The sequence below is a fragment of the Carassius auratus genome, chromosome 41, assembly GCF_003368295.1.
Source record: "Carassius auratus strain Wakin chromosome 41, ASM336829v1, whole genome shotgun sequence".
In the NCBI taxonomy this organism is placed as follows: Eukaryota; Metazoa; Chordata; class Actinopteri; order Cypriniformes; family Cyprinidae; genus Carassius; species Carassius auratus.
In genome coordinates this window covers 21,624,776-21,645,873 of record NC_039283.1, presented here as the reverse complement: position 1 = coordinate 21,645,873, position 21,098 = coordinate 21,624,776, and the positions used below count along the sequence as shown (strand labels likewise).

At 35.1% G+C, this 21,098-nt stretch overlaps 1 protein-coding gene across 2 annotated transcripts in view; it reads right to left on the bottom strand.

Annotated features, from left to right (window-relative positions):
- LOC113059269 (myotubularin-related protein 11-like) overlaps nt 1–21,079 on the bottom strand; it is a 31,638-nt gene extending 10,559 nt beyond the window's left edge. Inside the window, exons 1-7 of one of the 2 annotated variants that reach the window (XM_026227646.1) lie at nt 20,292–21,079; nt 18,692–18,804; nt 5,214–5,283; nt 1,827–1,963; nt 1,611–1,680; nt 967–1,106; nt 126–210 (exon numbers count right to left, since the gene is read on the bottom strand). In XM_026227646.1, the coding sequence (XP_026083431.1) occupies nt 126–210; nt 967–1,106; nt 1,611–1,680; nt 1,827–1,963; nt 5,214–5,277 (496 nt within the window). In that variant the 5' untranslated portion in view covers nt 5,278–5,283; nt 18,692–18,804; nt 20,292–21,079. Of the gene's footprint in view, nt 1–125; nt 211–966; nt 1,107–1,610; nt 1,681–1,826; nt 1,964–5,213; nt 5,284–18,195; nt 18,669–18,691; nt 18,805–20,291 lie in introns of those variants that run through there. The other variant, XM_026227645.1, reaches the window with a different exon arrangement.
- Nucleotides 21,080–21,098: the final 19 nt, after the last annotated feature.

The following is a 21,098-nucleotide window of genomic DNA, read 5'->3' as shown; positions in this document are numbered from 1 at the left end:
CATATATTGACGATATAAAACATCTGCTGGCAACCCTCAAGGAATAATTTGGATGTACGTGTGCTGTCAGGATTTCCTCTCCTTGCTGACATAATGACTTTTTGTATTGATTATCATTAACTTACCAATACTACCCAAAGCAGCATTTTGGAAGGAGAGGATGGTTCCAGGTTTCAGTGGCTGGTAGGTTTTAGCTATGGTATACGTGATCTGAAAGCAGGTTAAGTAGAGTGGCAGTCATTCATATGAGGATAAACATACTCCACAATAATGCACAGTAAAAGAAAATACTTCAAGCTCAAAGTTAGCAGTTGGGAAGGTTAGCATGGCCTCATGGTTAAAAAAAATGTTACTTCTTTCATTGATGGGCATTACATTTTTTTGAATAGAGTAGAATAAAACAGAGTAGAATAAAAGTTGCTATTTTGCCTGTAAACAATTCAGTTTGTCTTTGAAAAGCATGATGCACATATTGCATAGGAACACTACTATTCAAAAGTTTGGGGTCAGTAAGATTTTTGTTTTAAAGAATTAATACTTTCATATAGCAAGAATGCATTAAAATGAAAAGTTGCAGTAAAGATATTTATAATGTTACAAAAGATTTCTATTTCAAATAAATGCTGTTCTTTTAAACTTTCCATTCCTCAAACAATCCTGAAAAACAATGCATCACATTTCCCCCCAAAAAATGTATCAGCACAGCTGTTTTCAGCATTGATAAAAATAAATGCTTCTTGAGCAGCAAATCAGAAATATTTCAGAAGGATCATGTGACACTGAAGACTGGAGTAATGATGCTGAAAATTCACTTTTAACTTCACAAGAATAAATTACTTTTTTACAAATATTAAGATAAAAAAATTATTGTAAATAATTGCAATAATATTTCACTGTTTTTACTGTATATTGATCAAATAAATGCAGCCTTGATGAGCATGAGAGACTTTCTTATATAAGACAGACCTCCAGAGCTTGAGTATCAGGCGTGAGTCTGTCGAACAGGAAGCAGAGGACACGCAGGTCCCGGCAGTACAACACCAGCTCCTCAGGGGTGAATTTTAGGGAGCAGGTAGGGGTCACTAGTTTGGTCCGAGATGGTCCCACTAAAACACACATTTATATGCAGTCATTTAAAGCATATGGTTGAAACCTGACCTGGACATGATACTGACAGGTTTCATGAAAGTATGTGACCCAGGACCACAAAACCAGTCATAAGGGTCAATTTTGATTAACATCTTCTGAAAGCAAGGATATGACAATATTTGGTCGAAATACAACTATTTGAACATCTGGAATCTGAGGCAGCAAAAAAATCGAAATACGGAGAAAATCATCTTAAAATTTGTCCAAATGAAGTTCTTAGCAATGTATATTACTAATCAATTAAGTTTAAATATATTTACAGTAGGAACTTTATCAAATATCTTAATGGAACAGAATCTTTATTTAATATCCTAATGATTTTTTGCATAAAAAAATAAAAAAATTCTCCCATACAATGTATTTTTGGCTATTGCTATAAATAAACCCATGCGACTTATGACTGGTTTTGTGCTCCAAGGTCACGTATATATCCATGTATCTGTCTGTAGAGATTGCCTCACCTGCCACGACTTTGTCAATAGAGGCTAGAGCTACATCATGGTCTCCGAGCAGCACAGGATCTGCATTATCCTGAATAAGGAGAAAAAGAAGCCATCAAGATAAATACAGCTGCAGAGATCAAATCTACAAAAAATACAGTGAGGCTCAACTTTACACAGTAAAAACAGTGCTGGGATTCTCATCCCTGAAACATCTCAGCAATCTGTGGCACTCACGTCAGGTTTCTGGCTGTCCTGAGGCACGAAGGCCACTCTGAAATGAGTGCAGAACAGAGTCCCAGACAACCAGCCTCCTCCTTCTTTAGCAGACAGCTTCTTCCTCACCAGCACAGCTCGCTGGAGCACACACTCTCCTGCAAATACAAATCACACATGAAAACGACATGCCTTTTAGTCCATGTTAGCCTGGGGCTCATATATAGCATTCTGCTAAAAGTGTATGCAACAGAAATAGAAAATTGTGTGATATGTAGAAGGAATTACATCTGGCTTTTAATTCAAAGAGAAACTTTAAAGTCTCTGTAGGCAATTATGGTCATATATATATATAAAGGATATGTGGCATTTTAAAAATTGTTTGAGGGAATTATGATTCTGTTGACATAAAACTCACACAATCATAAATAAGTGAAGGCAAAGTACAGAAGTTTAATGCAGTGAGTCTCTTAAACCCAGGCATGAACACGCTGCTCTCATACACGTGAAATGAGTAGTGGTCACTTTTCAAAGGCGAGTTTCTGAATTTTAGGACTCTCAAAAGCTGGATCTCAAAACTCATTCCTGAGGCATCATGGGAAGCAGATGTCAGAGAGAACAGGACGGAAGCAGTGAGATCGGACCACCATGGTGATATTAGAAAAACGAATAAATATTCAATAAAACACTGTAAATAAGAATAAAATAACACCTTAAATTTAGCAGTTTACTGAAATAAATGGGTTCAAGTTGAAGTACTAAAACCAAATACTAAATAATATATATATATATATATATATATATATATATATATATATATATATATATATATAAAATATTAAATGTTATACTGTATTATAAATATTATAACACAAACAATAATTAATAAATTAAATTAATAGTTTTTTTCCAAGAGCCATTTCCCTTATGAATAGCTGATCTTGCACTATTTTTGGACTATTTTATTATTTGATGGATTGTTTTAGGCATGCTTTTGCAGCTATACGCATATATGTTTGTGTGTTGAGTTTGTGTGTTACTGATGGCCATATCAAATTCCTGTGTATCTGCTGATGCATTTGGCGAATAAAGTGCTTCTTATCTTATCTTATCTTATATAAATAAAACCGATTCATTTCAGTTTGTCCAATTCACTTTTTCTTAATTTAGCTCAAAATAAAACTCTTTCAGTCCAAATGAATAACACAAATCCATCTCTCCCGGGTTGTGTTGAGTTTCAGCGATTTGCTGCTTTACTAATGTGAACCACACGTCCAGTTCGATTTGTTTTTGTCAACATTTGTTTTCCATTACACTTCACTTTCAGACAAGGGTAGCGTGCACTACCAGACTCATGCCATGTTGGTCAAACCTCTCCGGGTCACGTCAACCGGTTTGTTCCAGCTTTCATCACACGAATGAGAAACCATGAAGCAAGGTCACATCTTACATTCCCATGATAACAGAGCAAACAAACTCTTATTATTTCATGAACTTGCAGTTAAGACATTTCCAGCAAGGTTTATACCATGTAACAGTGACCTTAAACTAATAAGGCCTCTCCCCTTTAAAGGTGGTGTTTTTTTTCTTTCTTTAATGGAATATCACACTGAAAAATCTTTTAGTTTCTGATATTACATAACTGGGTTTCTAGAGAAGTCGGACAGCTGTGGGTTTGTGAACAGCAATGCAGTAAAAATAAAATAAAGATGAAAGTAAATATATAAATAAAAAAAGAATAAAAAATTTACAAATAATATTTATTTAAAAATAATTAAAAGTAATAAATAAATTAAATTAAATAATAATTACAAAAGGAATCATTCAAAATAAATTAAAATAATAAATGATTTAAATCAGAATCAGAAAGAGCTTTATTGCCAGGTATGATTACACATATGAGGAATTTGTTTCCACAGTGCAAACAGATTACAGTGACAAGACAAGACACAGATAATACAGAGAATAAAAACAGGATAAGTAAACAGGAAATAACAATATACAAAAAATATTTTAAAATAATACACAATATACAAAGTAGACAATAGATGGTTTGTGTGTGTACAGGTGTGTAACTAACTTAGGCAATCCATTTCATGAATGGTTACCTCTGCAATAAATGTGTAATACTCAACATGACTTGCATTTGTACAAAATAAAAGAAACGCTGACATACTTCCAGAAGTCTGAACCCACAGCTGCAAATCACACCTAAATGGAGAAAGAGCTTCAGCATCTCTAACTTTAATGTTGCGAGATTGAACCAGTTCTTCAAATATTAAGTTTGACTAAACCACCCTACCAGTGTCAACTTGCAGGTGTTCACATTTTTATATTACGTTTCTTTTATTTTGTACAAATGCAAGGAAATGGAAAAAGAGGTATGTGTGTTAAATAAATAATGTATAAGTCATGTTGAGTATTACACATTTATTGCAGAGGTAACCATTCATGAAATGGATTGCCTAAGGGAAGAAACTGTTTTAAATGTCGTTGAGAATAAAGTAAAAACTAGCTGGGAAATACAGTCAATATGTTTGTGTGTGTTTGATGTCCAAACAGTAAGAGACTATGCACCCTAAAAAAAATCAACAAATAGTGAGCTCTGTGTGAGAGAAGTGCTGAGGTGAGCGGCTCTGTGCTCCCAAAGGGCCGCTGAATGGAAGTGCTGATATGAAGCGTTACAGATTAGGTTGTCCGGGTCAGATTCACGGCCTGCCAACATTCCTGAGTAAAGCTACTGCTTAAACACACTGCTGACGCTGAGATTATGGTGAGGGGCTGCTGGGCTTCCACACACACTCTGCACACTGAGCCGTTGTTTTCTGAGGCCATTCACACCCTGTAGACCTGGTGCTTTCCTGTCGGGGGTCAGACCGAAAGCAGCGCTGCTACTAACGTGACTACTTATTTCAGTCACATGCCAAATCACTACATCACTGTTTTTGTATGCAACACTGTACTAAACAAACACTCTCCTGGAGTACTCCCCTCTCTCAAACGGTGTTGGGAAGTCGGATTCATTTCAGGCAATCATTTGGTTTGGAAGCTTGATAGATTTCAATAATCCGATTCAACAATATGATTTACTGATTCATGAATCATAATAATAAGAAATGTTTCTTGAGAAAATCATAATATTAGAATGATTTCTGACACTGAGGACTGAAGTAATGATGCTGAAAATTCTACATGCATCAGGAATAAATTGCACTTTAAAATATTTTCAAATACAAAAAAAGTTATTTGAAACTGTAATAATATTCTACAATATTACTGTACTTTTTATGAAATAAATACAGCTTTGGTAAGCATAAAAATTGAACAGAAGTGTAATTTGAAAAATAGGTAATATCCTGTTATAAATGTCAATATATTATACAAATAAGATTGCATTGTAAGATTCACCTGGCAAACAGCAGAGGCCGAACACATCTCTCCCGTGTGCATGAAGGCTACTGTGGCTCATCATCCTCTCCTGCAAACACAGAGAGATAAAGAAATTAAGGTTGTCATATCATATGGTAAAATTAATAGGGGTTATACAGTATGTGCAAAAAAAAAAAAAACATTCTTTCTGCATTCTTTAAAACAGGTCCGGTTCAGGTCTTTTTTTATGGGGTTTGTTAAATATTGAGCTGTTTCACCAGCAGCAATAACAACTAGCAAGGTTAGCTGATTGCTATAAAGTTCATAGATATCGCCATTAGTTCATATTGCTGTTAATACTTTCGTTGACAAGAGGATGCAATGGGACCAATTTTCCAGTTTGGTCAGGTGATGTTCTGACAAATACACTATACAATATATCTGTCTCAAAAAACACTCAAAACATTCGAAAATGGAAAGCTCGGACTTATATTAACATATTAACCAGACACTGGTTAATGCTAAAAACTTCAAAATATCAAACAATTCATTAGTCTGGCTGATGCACGCTATGCAAACATTCAGTTTTGCATGTATTTTATTTGCCTTTTGATAGAGTGACACAGGAAATGAGGTCTACATTTATATGCACTGCTCAGAATAGTTTAACTAGAAAGCACCTCCTTGCGCTATATTTAAATCGCATTAATCTCAAAATAGTCTTTCAGGTTTCATTTTCCCACAGTGCAACTGAACCACACAAGTAGCATCATTTACAAGAGGCTTAAACTGAACACTCTGATGTTATCAACCCTTTTATTACAAAGCGTCATTCAGTTGTGAGGCACTACTTGGTAGCAGTGGTGTCAAAAGTATTGGCATTCATTACTCAAGTAGAAGTATAGATACTAGGGTTTAAAAAGACTTTTGTAGAAGTTGAAGTATCAACTCAAGCTTTTTACTCAAGTAAAAGTGTAAAAGTACTGGTCTAAAAAACTACTTAAAGTATAAAAGTAATGTAAGGAAAAAAAATGCCATTAAGAACAAAAGCTTGGGCCGTGCCACAAGGGCCTATTGTGCACTACCCCACCTCCTCAAAAAATTTTTTTTCTAAAGGCCATAATGACTATGTTATATTAAAATGTTCATGTTGAAAAATTTGGGAGGCACTAGGCTACCTGTTTCAGCCACATATATGCCCATTGAAAATGAACTCATTTTAGTACAATGCAAATACATTAAAGAGCTAGAGATATGATGACTAGTTGCCAATAAGTATTGTTATGGTGCAAAAAGTCAAACTTCAGAGGCATGTCATCAATAACCTTGAATCGAATGTAAATGTACATCCAAGCTTAGCTGCAGGACTCTGTGAGGGCAATGGACAAGAACATCAGTGCAGGCTTAGTAACAATTACACTTGTATGGTTGACTATTTACAATAAACATTATAGTGCTGTCAAAATGAATGATTAATCTAAGTGATTATTCAAAAACTAAAAATGAAAAATAACTCATAATCCTGATACCTTCTTGATTGATAGCTTCTTGTATTCGGTACATACGTCTGCTATGTCCAGTGTTCGGAGGGTAACGAGTTACACAGTTGATATAGAGCTTCACAGTCCCACCCACAGCCCGAGAGAGCTCTGGTGCCGGAAGTAAATTTCCCATTCATTTCTCCCATTCACTTTCGGAAAAATCTGTATCTAAAGAGTTATAGAGCATGTGTGAGGATAACCAGCTACGGCTGAACTCATAAGCATATAACATATCATTTCAAGTGAAAAAATTAAGACAAAATCCAAAAAAAGTCAAAGGTACAAGACTGTGTACATATTTTCATTTCGAGCGCAGGAACTACTCATCCCATAAACCACCGCGCCCCATTGAAATCGACTGAAGCCACAACTGCGAACGAGGCAACGAGCCTTTTGAGCGACATCCAAATCTGATGACGGCCGCTCGCACGAACTTTTTCCTCCAGTGAATTTTATTTTATATAGTGAATGTGCAGTAATAGCAGTTCTTTCAGTATTAATCGTGTAAATAAATAGTGTTTTATATATGTATTGTGTATTGATTTTTATTTTATCATCGTGTATTTTATATTGTGTGCGTGTGTGAAAGTGGTTAACGATAACGTCAGCAATGGTGCAGTGCTTTGTATCTGACTGCAATCACTGCTCAGTTGTCAACACATGTCGTTACCATTACACAAATGTTCAGTAAATGCACAAAAAGGTATGTCTAGGCTAAATATTGTTTTGACAGTGGCATTATAAAATGCTTGATATGACTCATTTCATATGGAGGCTACAGTAGCCTAGCTAAAGTGGACGATAATGCTAACTAAAGTTACCAACCTCCCTGCAAAACTCTCAATGGCAGCCAAGGAGATCATGATTGCACTGATAAGTCTACCGTGCAAAAACGCAATACAGGTTTTTATTTTATTTTATTTTTTTATTAATGATCTTCAGTCTTCACGGACCTTCGAGGGGTTTAACCAGACGGTTATACGAGCTCCACCAATCAGATGCATCACTGTGGGATTGTGAGATTGTTCAGGATTGTGGGTAATGAAGTACTTAGCCAAGACATAGCGAATAAAAGGCATTTAGATCAAAACAAGGTTAGTGCCCCCATGATCTTTTTACGTTTATATGAGCATATACTGTTGCTTAGTACAGCCGTAGCTGGTTTTAAGTCTACCATGTATGGTTACGTTTTAATGGCTTATACCCCAAATGTCAATGCAGAAATTGCATTGAATTTTTAGTTCCGGCACCAGCTGTGGGTGGGACTGTGATGCTCTATAGCCTAGATATCACAACATTGTCATTTGCGTCATTAATCGCAAACGATAATTTATTAAAACGTCTCACTACCCAACTACCTACAGTAGCTTAATTTGTGGAGGACGAAGAGAAAGCACCCATTTGGCAAATGAGCCAGTAGTGAGAAATAAATAATAACTTTTAAGTAGGGTCCAGTGCCTTTTCGATACTTTTAAAATGGTACTGGCGCCTCAACGTGCCTGAACCGATACTTAAAAAAAAAAAAAAGAACTACAAAAAAAACTATGGATAACATTAAAGAACATTACAAATATTTAAAATAAATCCATAGCTTTCACCTTGGATGCTCTCATTTCCCAAGTTGTGCTTCCCTTAATCTAAGGCTAATAAATGTATTTCACAATCTGGGTCATTATTTAATACAAAAGTACACATAATGTTTCTACTGTATCTCTGTCACTCACTCTGATATTTAGTTAAGATGAGTGCTGTCTGTCACTGTCTTAAATCAGTTCTGTGAATGACTGTATGCTCATTCTTTATAAAGAAGCAACAATCTCGTTTTTAAAATACAGTACTGTGCAAAAGTCTTATGGAAAAGAAAGAATAGTGTTTTCATCCCAAAAAAGGGTTTTAAGCCAGTTATTTATATCTTTTGCTGCAATGTGTCAGTAGGACAGTAGTTTGCCATTAATTTTAATAATAATCTAGTGCGATTTTGAATGCACAAGCAGTTTGACGATGGCAAAATGAATGTTTGGAATTGTAAACTGATATTTTATACTGACAGTGACACTCTACAGCAAAATATATAAATAACTGGCCGAACACCATTCTTTTAAGTGAAAATACTGCCTAAGACTTTTGCACAGTAGTGTATGTACGTATGATTAAATGAAGTATATTTAAATAAGTGTAAGGAAACAGCTGTTTCGTGATTAGCGGTGACAAGCGAAAACTTTACACTAGATGAGAAACCGACTGATCGTGACCTTTTGTAAACTGTATTTATGACAAAGAACTTCACAGATACAGATATTCTAACAATCTATCGGTAAACACACACCTTGTGTCCTCTGTCTCTGTTTGAGCTCGCGCTGCTCCACCGTGGTCGGCGGATTGAAGAGCGCGCTGAAAGACGGGAGGAGACCGGACTGACGCCGGTTTCATTTGAAATTCAAGCGGACTGACTCTGAGGCGATCGGATACTACTGGTTCCAACCTACTTTTAAGAAATATATTTTTTGATAAACGAACCCAGAACTGTCTATGCAGTGTGATGTGACTTGTGTCATGTGCAGGTGTGATGGATCGCGTATGGACCAATAGGGTGTCGGAATGGTATATGTGTATACTTCTCATCCAACCACAATCAAATTCACTCCATCCGGATGGCGCGATTTATCTGGATAGGGTTTTTTTCTTTCTCTCTCTCTGAACGATAACAATCCGGTATGAAATAGCAGTAACGAAGCTATTTTTTTAAATGTAAGGAGTAGAAAGTACAGATACTTGCGTGAAAATGTAAGGAGTAGAAGTAAAAAGTCGGCTGAAAAATAATTACTCAAGTAAAGTATAGATACCCCAAATTTCTACTTAAGTACAGTAACGAAGTATTTGTACTTTGTTACTTGACACCTCTGCTTGGTAGAACAGGGCTGACATTCTTCCAGAGGTCTGAACCCACAGCTCCAAATCACACCTAAATAGAGAAAGAGCTTCAGCATCTCTAACATTAATGTTGCGAGATTGAACCAGATTCATCTGGCTGCATCATACAGATAATAACTGCAGTTCTTCAAACATTCAGTTTGACTAAACCACCCTACCAGTGTCAACATGCAAGTTTTCACATATTTTACATATTTTATTTGAAGGAATTTTGATTAAAATCCTAATCTCAATGATACTAAAATAACATATTACTGCTGCTCGTATTTAAAGTTAGAGATCTGAACAAACATCCACCAACAGGACCTGAGCCATGCCTAGAGACTTAGACTAGTAAGAAACACATAACACCCAAGAAACCGCACTCAGATCACATACACAACCACACTGCTCCAACTGTTTTGTCATATAAAGCTTATTCAGTGTCGTCATGCTCTTTATGGTGCTTATTAAGAAACCCAAGTCTCAAAAGAAGGAGTGCAGAAACAGCTCCAAGGTCAGTTAGAAGGTGTGTTGCACTGCAGTCATGTTTATGTTATGCACTGTCTTTTTACATTTATGCATTTAGCAGATGCTTTTATCCAAAGCGACTTACATTGCATTCAGGCTGACAATTTTCTCTTATCATGTGTCCCCTGGGATTCGAACCCCCAACCTTGTGCTTGCTAACGCAATGCTCTATCACTTGAGCTACACCCTACCAGCTTCATCATGCAAGTGGAGCACTTTTACATTTTTCTATTAAGATTTCTCAAATGACCAGAAAAAAATATTTTCAATAAATAGAAATAGAGAATTAAAAAAGGATATTTACACATGTATAAAAATATGTTTTATAGAAATAGGTGTATGAATCAACTGATATCAACTGAACTATTCTAAAAAATTATTTATTATTTGTTACCTTTCAGTCATGTTTAATGGAGAAAGGACAGGAAAGATGGTGAGAGAACAAGAAATGTTGCATTGCCCACATTAGCAACTTCTGAGAACTTGTGAGGTAATAAACTAATATGAAATATTATATTATTTATTATATGAATTATTAATTATATTAACCCCCCCCCACTCCAATTAAATTTAAATTAACAAATAGATTAAAATAACATTTAAACAAATTAATTAATTATTTTATTTTTTTCTAAGAAAAATTATCATGATGCTATACTTTTATTTTTGGAAATTCAAATCATGTATACAATTATTTACTGCTTGCTCAGTTTCAGTTTTGTATTTTGTAAATTTAGTAGCAAGATACTCTAAAAGCCAGCCATAATAAAATCCACCAGAACAAGAAGAAAAAAAAATAGTTTTATTCTAGTTTCCTTTGAACATCTTAACAGGTGTTTTTGTTTTTGAACTTTTAAAGGCTGGTATTCTGGCCAAGACCTGAAGGAAAACAACACAACTACAAAGTGTTTCTAAACAGAGGCTACATTTGAAAAAGTAACTAGGACAGGAACAAGTGAGTTTGTTTTCAGTCTTAATTTTTTAAATAGTAACTTTATATCCCCCTGTGATCTGCAACACTGTGTTCAAAACAAACACAAAACAAACAAACACGCTCTTGCATCTGCTTTCATGGGGATTTAAATCCAAATCCCACCCTGCAGAATTCCTAAACGAATATAGATCTACAGACAAGAGTCATTAAGAATTCAAAGTCCAGGAAACTGGACGGCTCTGAGGAAGTGAATAAATGTGCAATAAGTGCAAGACAGATAAATGAAATGGGGGAAAAAAGCCTTCAGTAGCACATTTCTGCTGAGGGTTCAGTTCTTTGAGTCACATGGTCGCCACCGCTATCGTGTAATCGCTTTCATTGCCTCTTTCTTCATCATTAAATATATCTCTCCCTCCCTTCGCTCAGCTTCTGAGGGCAGAAGCAGACAAGACTCATTGCAGTTTCCATTGCTCATGGCTTCCACTGGTTTCTGTGGCCAGAGAATGCAGCTGAGGGAACATACAGGCCTCCTCTCTGCGAATCAGCCCGGCCAGACTCGCAGACACAAGACAGCCAATGGGAATGTGGGAATGCACGGTGCCACCATATAAACCTCACACTGTTAAGTTTATTAGTCATTGCCTAGAGGCATAATAAGCTTTTGTGCAGAGCATGAATCTAGAGCTTAACAAGGAAACTAGAGGCCCAGTGGGACGCTTAAAACTATCGCTTTGTAGAGCATATATTTACTGTTCGGTGGCTTGTTATTTTCATGTGCTCTTCGTGTGCATCTCTCTGCTGCAGAGCAGTGGTGGACAGTGACGGAGTAGCTTTACTTCGTTACTGTCCTTAAGTACATTTTTCAAGTATCTGTACTTTACTGAAGTAGTTTTATTTTGAGTAACTTTTACTTCACTACATTCCAAAGCATAAGATCGTACTTTTAACCCTACATTTCATAAAACATATCGTTACTCCCTATAATATATCACGTGCTCCGACACGCAGAAGCGGTGTCTGATTCATCATGAACGAACTGAGTCTTTTCAAAATAAACTTTTAAATCGGATCGCGAATCGCACCAAACGATTCGTTTACGAATTAGAATGATCCGATTGCAGCTGTTCTGGAGTCGACCACTCACTGATTCAAATGAACTGTTTACTGTGAGTCTACAGAAGTAAGAACCGTGAGATCTTGTGAGCGCGTGCGTCTGATGTTGCTAAAAGTAAGTTATTAATGTCGGAATTTAGGATTAATTATTGTAACTGAAAATCATATTTTTTATTATTTATTTTATATATTTTATTTTGATAATTTAGAATTATTACTGAAATACAACCTTTTTTTTGTTTCAAACAGTTCATTGAACAATAAATGAAGTACCTGAAGCTGACAATGAATTAAATGTATAATAATTAGCAAAGATGATTAATTTAGCTCTGTAAAGGCGCGTGTGAGGGGCGGAGACGTGCGTGAGGACCAAACACAGCAGAGCGGTAGGAAACTTCACTCCTCTTATTATTTGTCATTTACTATAGCGATTTATTTTTAGATACGTGATCTGAGTCTTTCATAGAGTTGTAGAGTTAGAGTTATTAGAGAAATAGAATTATTTTTTACATTCTTTGGTCGAAGTTTTCAGATCGGCAAATTTCGGAGCCTGTTCGCGACTCTGTTGATTCAGATCGGGACTTCGGAGCCTGTTCGCGACTCCGTTGATTCAGATCGGCACTTCGGAGCCTGTTCGCGACTCGGTTGATTCAGATCGGGACTTCGGAGCCTGTTCGCGACTCGGTTGATTCAGATCGGGACTTCTGGACTTCGGAGCATGTTCGCGACTCCGTTGATTCAGATCGGCACTTCGGAGCCTGTTCGCGACTCGGTTGATTCAGATCGGCACTTCGGAGCCTGTTCGCGACTCGGTTGATTCAGATCGGCACTTCGGAGCATGTTCGCGAGTCGGTTGATTCAGATCGGCACTTCGGAGCCTGTTCACGACTCGGTTGATTCAGATCAGGACTTCGGAGCATGTTTGAGATTTTTTTAAATTCAGATCTCGCAGGAAGTGTTTGTCAAACAGTTAATTGGTGATAAATGAATATTTGGGCTTTTTTTTTTTAGACGAGTAACGTTAGACAGACATGAATGTTTATTCAGAACGGTACTGAAAATAAGTAAATATTGTAGCTGATGCTAAATGTCTAGCAGGCTTGCTGGTGCTAACTGGAGGTAATTTTTATAAATAATGTCCAAATATTTTTATTCAACAGGTAGGTAGGTAGGTAGGTAGGTAGGTAGGTAGGTAAATATATATATAGATAGATAGGTAGATAGATAAATAGATAGATTACATCTGGGGAGAAAAGAAAGGATGTGATGTTCAGAACATGGTAACTACAGTAATTATCAAAGAGGGGAAGAGATGCACCCCGTTTGGCCAGGGGTGTTTTTACACCACAGACAAAGTTTGAGAAGGAAAAAAATCATTAAGAAAATATAATTATATTTTCCTTAAGATGTTCTTCCTAACTTCAGGCCTTATTATCTTGTCATATATAACTGTGGTGTTCTGTAAAACCACAAACTTTAAAATACTTTTTTCTTACTGGTGAAAATCAGATGGTCATCTCTGTTTTCTCTCAGGTACATCACAGTGTAAGCTTCACAGTGAACATTACTCTCGTAAGCATAGTCCATATCAACAACAAAAATATAGTGGCTATTTTGGAAAAAATCCCAGGTATTTTGAGCAGTAGGATTATAAAAAAAATGTGCTAATATAAAATTAAATTAGCCTATATAAAAATTGCAAACATCTATCTTTCAGTAATTTTTTACTTAAGTACATACAAAATTGAGTACTTTTGTACTTTCACTTGAGTAAAATTGAAAAAGGAGTACTTTTACTTTTACTGGAGTAATATTTTATTATTCGTATCTGTACTTTTACTCAAGTACTTGATTTGTGTACTTCGTCCACCACTGCTGCAGAGAAACGTCAACAAATGGGAACAATGCATCTATTTCTCTAAAACGTTTGAAGTATTTTTTTTCTGTTTGTCAGTTCAGATGGTTAAAAATAGCAACTTTTTTCTCAAACTAACATATCTGAATCGAAAAATTATTCTTGTCTAGCCGCGTCGCTGCCTTTGATAGCCTTTTTATCCCTACTAAAGCAGCTTTTAACATCAATGCTTAGTGCAAAACGGGTGGAATCAATATCATAACAAGAGTTATAGCTAAACTTATACTAAAGTTATAGCTATAACTAAAACCAAAACCAAACCCATTAAAAACATGTTTGTTACTTGAAATAAAATAAACGTTAACCGAAATAAAATATTTATAAAAGGTTATTTTAGCTACATTTCAAGGCAAAATTTAAAATTTTCATTTAATTTAACGATGTACTAATAAATAAAAAAAAAACCTACAAATTAAATAAAAATGAATGAAAAAATTAAATGGCACATAAATACTAAAAATGAATTACAAAATAAAAACAAATAACAGTTCTAAAACACAAAAATTTAAATGAATTTTTTAAATATAAAATTAATTACTAATTGAAAATATTAACTTAAAATCAGTGTCATTTTAGTATCATTTAAGTTGTTATTGCCAATATTTTGAATTAGATTTTACTATTTATTTTTGTTTGATTTCACTTTAATTTTAGTTTGAGTGTTTTCATTTTTTATTAATTTATAGAGAGAGCAATACACACACACACATATATATATATATACATATATATATATATATATATATATATATATATATATATATATATATATATATATTATTTTTTTTTTTTTGTCTGCATAGGGCTTTGTATTTATTTAGTCTCATTGCATTTTTAATATTTATAAAAATAAATGTCACATTTTTATAGTTAATTTCAGTTAACATTTATTTTATCTCAAGGAATGTTTGTTTGTTTTTTTTGAAGGGGGGGGGGTATTGATAAAAACCCTTATCTCAATGATACTAAAATAATATATTACTATATCGCACTAAGAAATAATAATTGGCATGAATATCATCCTGCAACATCAGTACTTCCAATTTGATAAACTGCAAATTGCAATTAGATTAAATATTTTGGCTTGGAGAGTAATAAAACAGGCAGGGGGCGAAAAAGTCCACCAAGAGGACCTGAGCCATGTCTAGAGACTTAGACTAGTAAGAAACACATAACACCCAAGCAACCGCACTCAGATCACATACACAACCACACTGCTCCAACTGTTTTGTCATCTAAAGCTTATTCAGTGTCGTCATGTTCTGTATGGTGCTCCAAGGTCAGTTAGAGGGTGTGTGCACTGCAGTCATGTTTATGTTATGTACAGTCTTTTTACATTTATGCATTTAGCAGATGCTTTTATCCAAAGTGACTTACATTGCATTCAGGCTGACAATTTTCTCCTAACATGTGTCCCCTGGGATTCGAACCCCCAACCATCACTTGAGCTACAGGAACACATTTTTAAATAATTTAAAGTCAAAACAAACCTTCAGCAAATCTCTTATTTAAACAAACAGTCATCTCGCACCGAAACCAGATGACGGCATTCACTTCAATAATATAAACACAAGTAATTACATATGCCACATGGCGTCTTCCACTCCAACCAAACAAGCAACAATGAATGAGATATTTCTGGAGCTGGAAAGTTGCTCTGCAGCAGTATATTTGCATTTACAGTGTGAAGTTTGACCAATGCAGCGAAGCAGTGTATCATATTTAGAGTTTTATTTATTAAACCATAGACATTCAATACAAGCTGATCCCAAGACTCCTGTCTGAAAAGTTTGAAACTTCACTTGTCAGCACTGAAAATCTTCGTGACTGATTTAAAAGTTTAATGAGTTTTAAATGAAAAAGCCAATGTGGTAAAGTCTTGCCACAACTGCTACGTTCACAATTCTTTCTCCATCTGTTCATTTACATCACTGGAACAAAATATAGGTCACACCATTCTCAAATGCACCAGCTTGGGTGACCTATACACTCTTTTTCGAAGCAGGGAAGAGCCACTTGCATTGTGCATCTGACACTTCAGCAATACATATTAACCACCTCCACACCTAGCGCGTTCCAGGGTAGAATGTTTCCATGGCAACAGCCAGATGTTGTGCACATCAGGGCCTCCACGCTCTCCAGAAACCGCGGGTGGACGCATCTGCTAGCGTTCCATCCCCGCCCCCCACCACCGCCCAGAGGAAGCTTAAAATAGCCAGAGAAGAAAAGTTGTGGAGCAGAGGTGAGCACTGGCAGATTATAGCTTAAATAAAAACGGTCATCATTTACTCATCTTCATGTCATTCAGACCATGTGTTATTTTCTTTCTTGTATGAAACCAGCACTGGCTCTGCACCCCTTTACCTAAATTTATTACTTCAGACTTATGTTCCCTCTAGAAGTTTGCGTTCTGCAAGTGAACGTCACTTGATTGTGCCATCCCAAAGAAGCACAGTCACTTTTACAGACTTTTAAATGAAATGTTTCCTCCTGGTGGAATGACCTCCCCAACTCAATCCGAGCATCTTCAAGAATCGGCTTAAAACACATCTCTTCCATCTTCATTTGACCCTCTAACTTTAGCACTCACTACTCTAATTCTATTCTTAATAATAATAATAATACCGGTAATAATAATTTTAACTACCTTTCTAATCTTTTTGTATTTTCTTTTCTTTTCATTTATAAACAAATATAAATTATATATATATATATATATATATATATATATATATATATATATATATATATATATATACACACACACATACATACCTCTAACACTAGCTTGCTCTATTCTTTTTCTATTCTATCTGTTTTCTTTTTATTTATTATATTATTTAAAATCCCATGCTACGTGTACTGTGTTAAGATAACTGAGACTTGTCACAGCACTTATATATCATTGCTCTTTTTGTTGTTTTTGATTGCTTCCATTGTCCTCATTTGTAAGTTGCTTTGGATAAAAGTGTCTGTTAAATGAATAAATGTAATGTAAATGTAATGAAACACAAAAGATGATGCTAGGCAGAATGTCCAATCTGCTCTTTTCTAAACAACAAAAGTGGAAGGTAATTTATACAGTCAATCTCCAAAATAAATAAATAATAATAATATAATATATAATACACACAAACACACACAGAGTATACATACATACATACACACACACACACATACATATACATATATATATATATATATATATATATATATATATATATAAATTAACAATTCATAAAAAAAGAAAATGAAAAATGAAAACATAATCCCATCTGCAAATCCCATAAAGGAGGCTGTTATTCAAACATATTTAGACTGTATAATTTTTAATTAACAAATACCATCAGCCAGACATTACATCCCCACTAAAGCAGATTTATGCTTTTTTTGTGTGTGTGTTCCTTTTAGAGAGTTTTTTATTCTTAGATTATTTTTTTTTTTAAAATTCCAAATGGAAAAACTGACTCCGCAACCACAAATTGTCGAATAATTCCATTTAAAGAGTTTCTGGAGAAATTATGTGAATGCTGTTTCCAAACACAGTAGGCTAAGGAGTAAGTTATAGAGGACAGAGTAGTACAGAACGGAACATTATATTCCATCACTCACAGTGACAGCATTTAATCTATTCACTGATGTAGCTCAGGTCCAAATGTTAATACAACTAACTTGAGTTTAAATTCACATGCCAGACAACATTTAAAATAATAATAACAAATTTAAACTATTTTTAATTGAAAAATGACCCCTACCACAGATGCAGATTGTGGTCCCATCCATTTAATTTATTTCTGGTAAAATAATGAATGTAATGGATGCAGTTTTCCAGGGAAAGTGATTCATTGCGTTTGCGTGAAAGTTGCACAAACGCTGCATAAACATTCACCCAACTGTTATGAACTGAAAGATTAAATAAATAAAATGTACATGGATATGTTTGGAATCATGTCAAAATCGTGGTTACTTTAATATGAATTGAAGTGTTTATATTATTATTAGACGACGTAGAAATGAGAAGACAATAATTAACTTCTAAAAAAAATATGCTAATTATTATTTGACTGTAAAGCTTACCTTCATGTCCGGGACCATCTGTCTCACTTTAAAGGTGGTTTTGGACCCTGTCAACATGATTTCAACCTAAAATAGTTCCGGACTAACAGGATAAAAGGTGTCTTTGAAAGAGGTTTGATGGTTTGATCCAGTCCATGTTACTGAAATCTGAGACTGTCTGCATCACTATGTATGCTATGTTATATATACGCAACTAAACGCGAAATCATCTCTAACGGAAATCTATTTTACACATAGAGTACGCACTTTTTCCCACCGCACTTGTTTACAGCCCCTTCGCCATAGTGAAATGACTCGGGGTGTTACTGAGTAACAAAAACCAGGACCGAGTCTCTTAAAGGGCCAGTACCGCCAAAACTGACTGGCTTCTGTGCGCGGTTTCAAAACCTAGTCAGCAGCTTTCTGCATGAATTACTCACACGCCCTTCACATTAATTAATGTCCCAGAAGGAAACATGATGCATTAAAGTGACAGTTTAACCTAAAATTTACTCACCCTCAGGGCATCCTAGGCGTATCTGACATTCCTCTTTCAGACGAACACAGTCGCAGTTATATTTAAAAATGTCCTGGCTCTGCTAAGCTGAATAATGGCAATAAATGGTGCCCCTGTTTTTGAAGCAGAAAAAAAGTGCATCCATCCACCCATCATAAAACTACTCCACACAGCTCCTGGGTGTTAATAAGTGACTTCTGAAGCGAAACAATGCATTAGTGTAAGAAAAATATAGATTTTTCTAAATTTAGAAACTGCAATATCAGCTCCTGGTAGCTCAAGCAGGTGAACTATGCCTTTTGTAAATTGTACTTAATTTCCAAAGGGCATGTACTAAAGGGAAAAAATATTTTTTCAACAAAATAAGAAAAATGTGGACATCTTCATCCTGTTCAAAAGATTTCACCCCCCGGCTTATTGCACGTGTTTCCTTCTGGAGCGTCACTGAATGTGTGAACCTTTTTAATAGTTGTGTTTGTGAGTCCCTCAAATCATACAGTCACTTCTGGAAAGGGTTCAAATATGCAAAAGATGCTGAAAATGAAGAATCTGCAGGACCTGGAGGATTTTTCTGAAGAACAGAGCTCAGTTTAAATGTTCAGAACAAGCATCTGAAAAAAGGGACTCATGAATAACCATCACAAAACAAAACTAACTATGTATATATATATATATATATATATATATATATATATATATATATATATATATATATATATTTTTTTTTTTTTTTTTTTTTTTGCATATGTGTATAAATCTTTTGTAACAATATACACTACAGTTCAAATGTTTGGGGGTCAGTATTTTTTTTTTTTTATTAATTATTTTATTCAGCTAGAATGTGTTAAATTGATTAAAGTGATAGACTTAAGTGAAGTGAAGTGACATTCAGCCAAGTATGGTGACCCATACTTTTCGTGAATTCGTGCTCTGCATTTAACCCATCCAAAGTGCACACACACAGAGCAGTGAACACACACACACACACACACACACACACACACTGGGAACGCACACCTGGAGCAGTGGGCAGCCAATTATGCTGCAGTGCCCGGGGAGCAGTTGGGGGTTCGAAATTGGTTTCAAAATTGATATTAAATCAGCAAATGGTTTTTGAATGATTTCTGAAGGATCATGTGACACTGAAGGCTGGAGTAATGTTGATGAAAAATCAGCTTTGCGTCAAATAATAATATTTTAAAATATAATAAAACAGAAAACAGTTATTTCAAATGGTAATATTATTATTTTAAAATATTATTTTTTTTCTGTATTTTTGGTCAAATAAATGCATACTTGATGAACAGATTTTAAACTTTTAAACATGAAAAATATTTGATCTGATCCCAAACATTTGAACAGCTGTGCATATATGTGTGTGTGAAAGTAAATCTTGGAAAGGTTTTGCATGCCAAAAATAAATGGTCTGCCAAGCAATGAACATTAGGTAGTTAAATCTCATTCTATGCTTGATCAATGCATCTAAACATGCAAAATTCCAGTCAAAATTTTGTTCAGGACGATTCAGACTGTTGCATGCAATTCCCTTTTCTTCTCAAACATATTGCACTTCACAGATGAGCAAACACAATTGACATACCTTATCACAGCAGTACCAAAGAACCATTTCACAGTAACTTCCAAACAGCAAAGAGACTGAGACAAGCATATTTAGATTACGATGTGTCCATCATTAGTGGTTAGGTGGATATGAACATGATGCAGTGTGCACTGTATGGAAAAGGCTTCCACTTGAAATGGATACCTGTAAAGCAAAACAAAAGAAAACTGATCCCAAAGCTATTACTAATTCATCAGACTCTCACTTTGAATTTATTAGAGCAAAAGAACTCAATAGTCCAAAAAAAATGCTTCATAAATAATACAAACATCCGGTGCAATAATCTGGAAATTGCTCTCATTAAGAAGTGAAAGCAAAATAAGCCTTAAGCAATCTAATATAAACTCGCATTTAGGAGAGTAAACTTTATTTAAGCTTTACCCTGTGTGATCTTTAGCCTGACACAGGGCAAAGATCACATGCTGTGGCAGTCTTAAATGGCAGACAGCGCTTGCTGGAAAATAAAATTAAATGTCTTTAACTTGTAGTAACTTATGATATTTCTGAAACAACAGGAAGGACATACATAAGCTGTATTTTAGCTGAAGAAACTGAAGAAACAAGCTGCATGCTTGCTTAAAACTACAAACAGAGGATCCCTTGGGGAGATCATCACAAACTCATCTTCATTTTGGATGGCCTGAAGGCGAGTAATGTTTCAGGAAATTTTCATATTTGGCTCAACTGTTTCTTAATTCCCCGCTAAAATTGTACAATTCTTCCATGACAGTGGCACCTTGTATACGCAGCTGAAATCTCTTGTGTCACTGAGAAGATACAAGATGT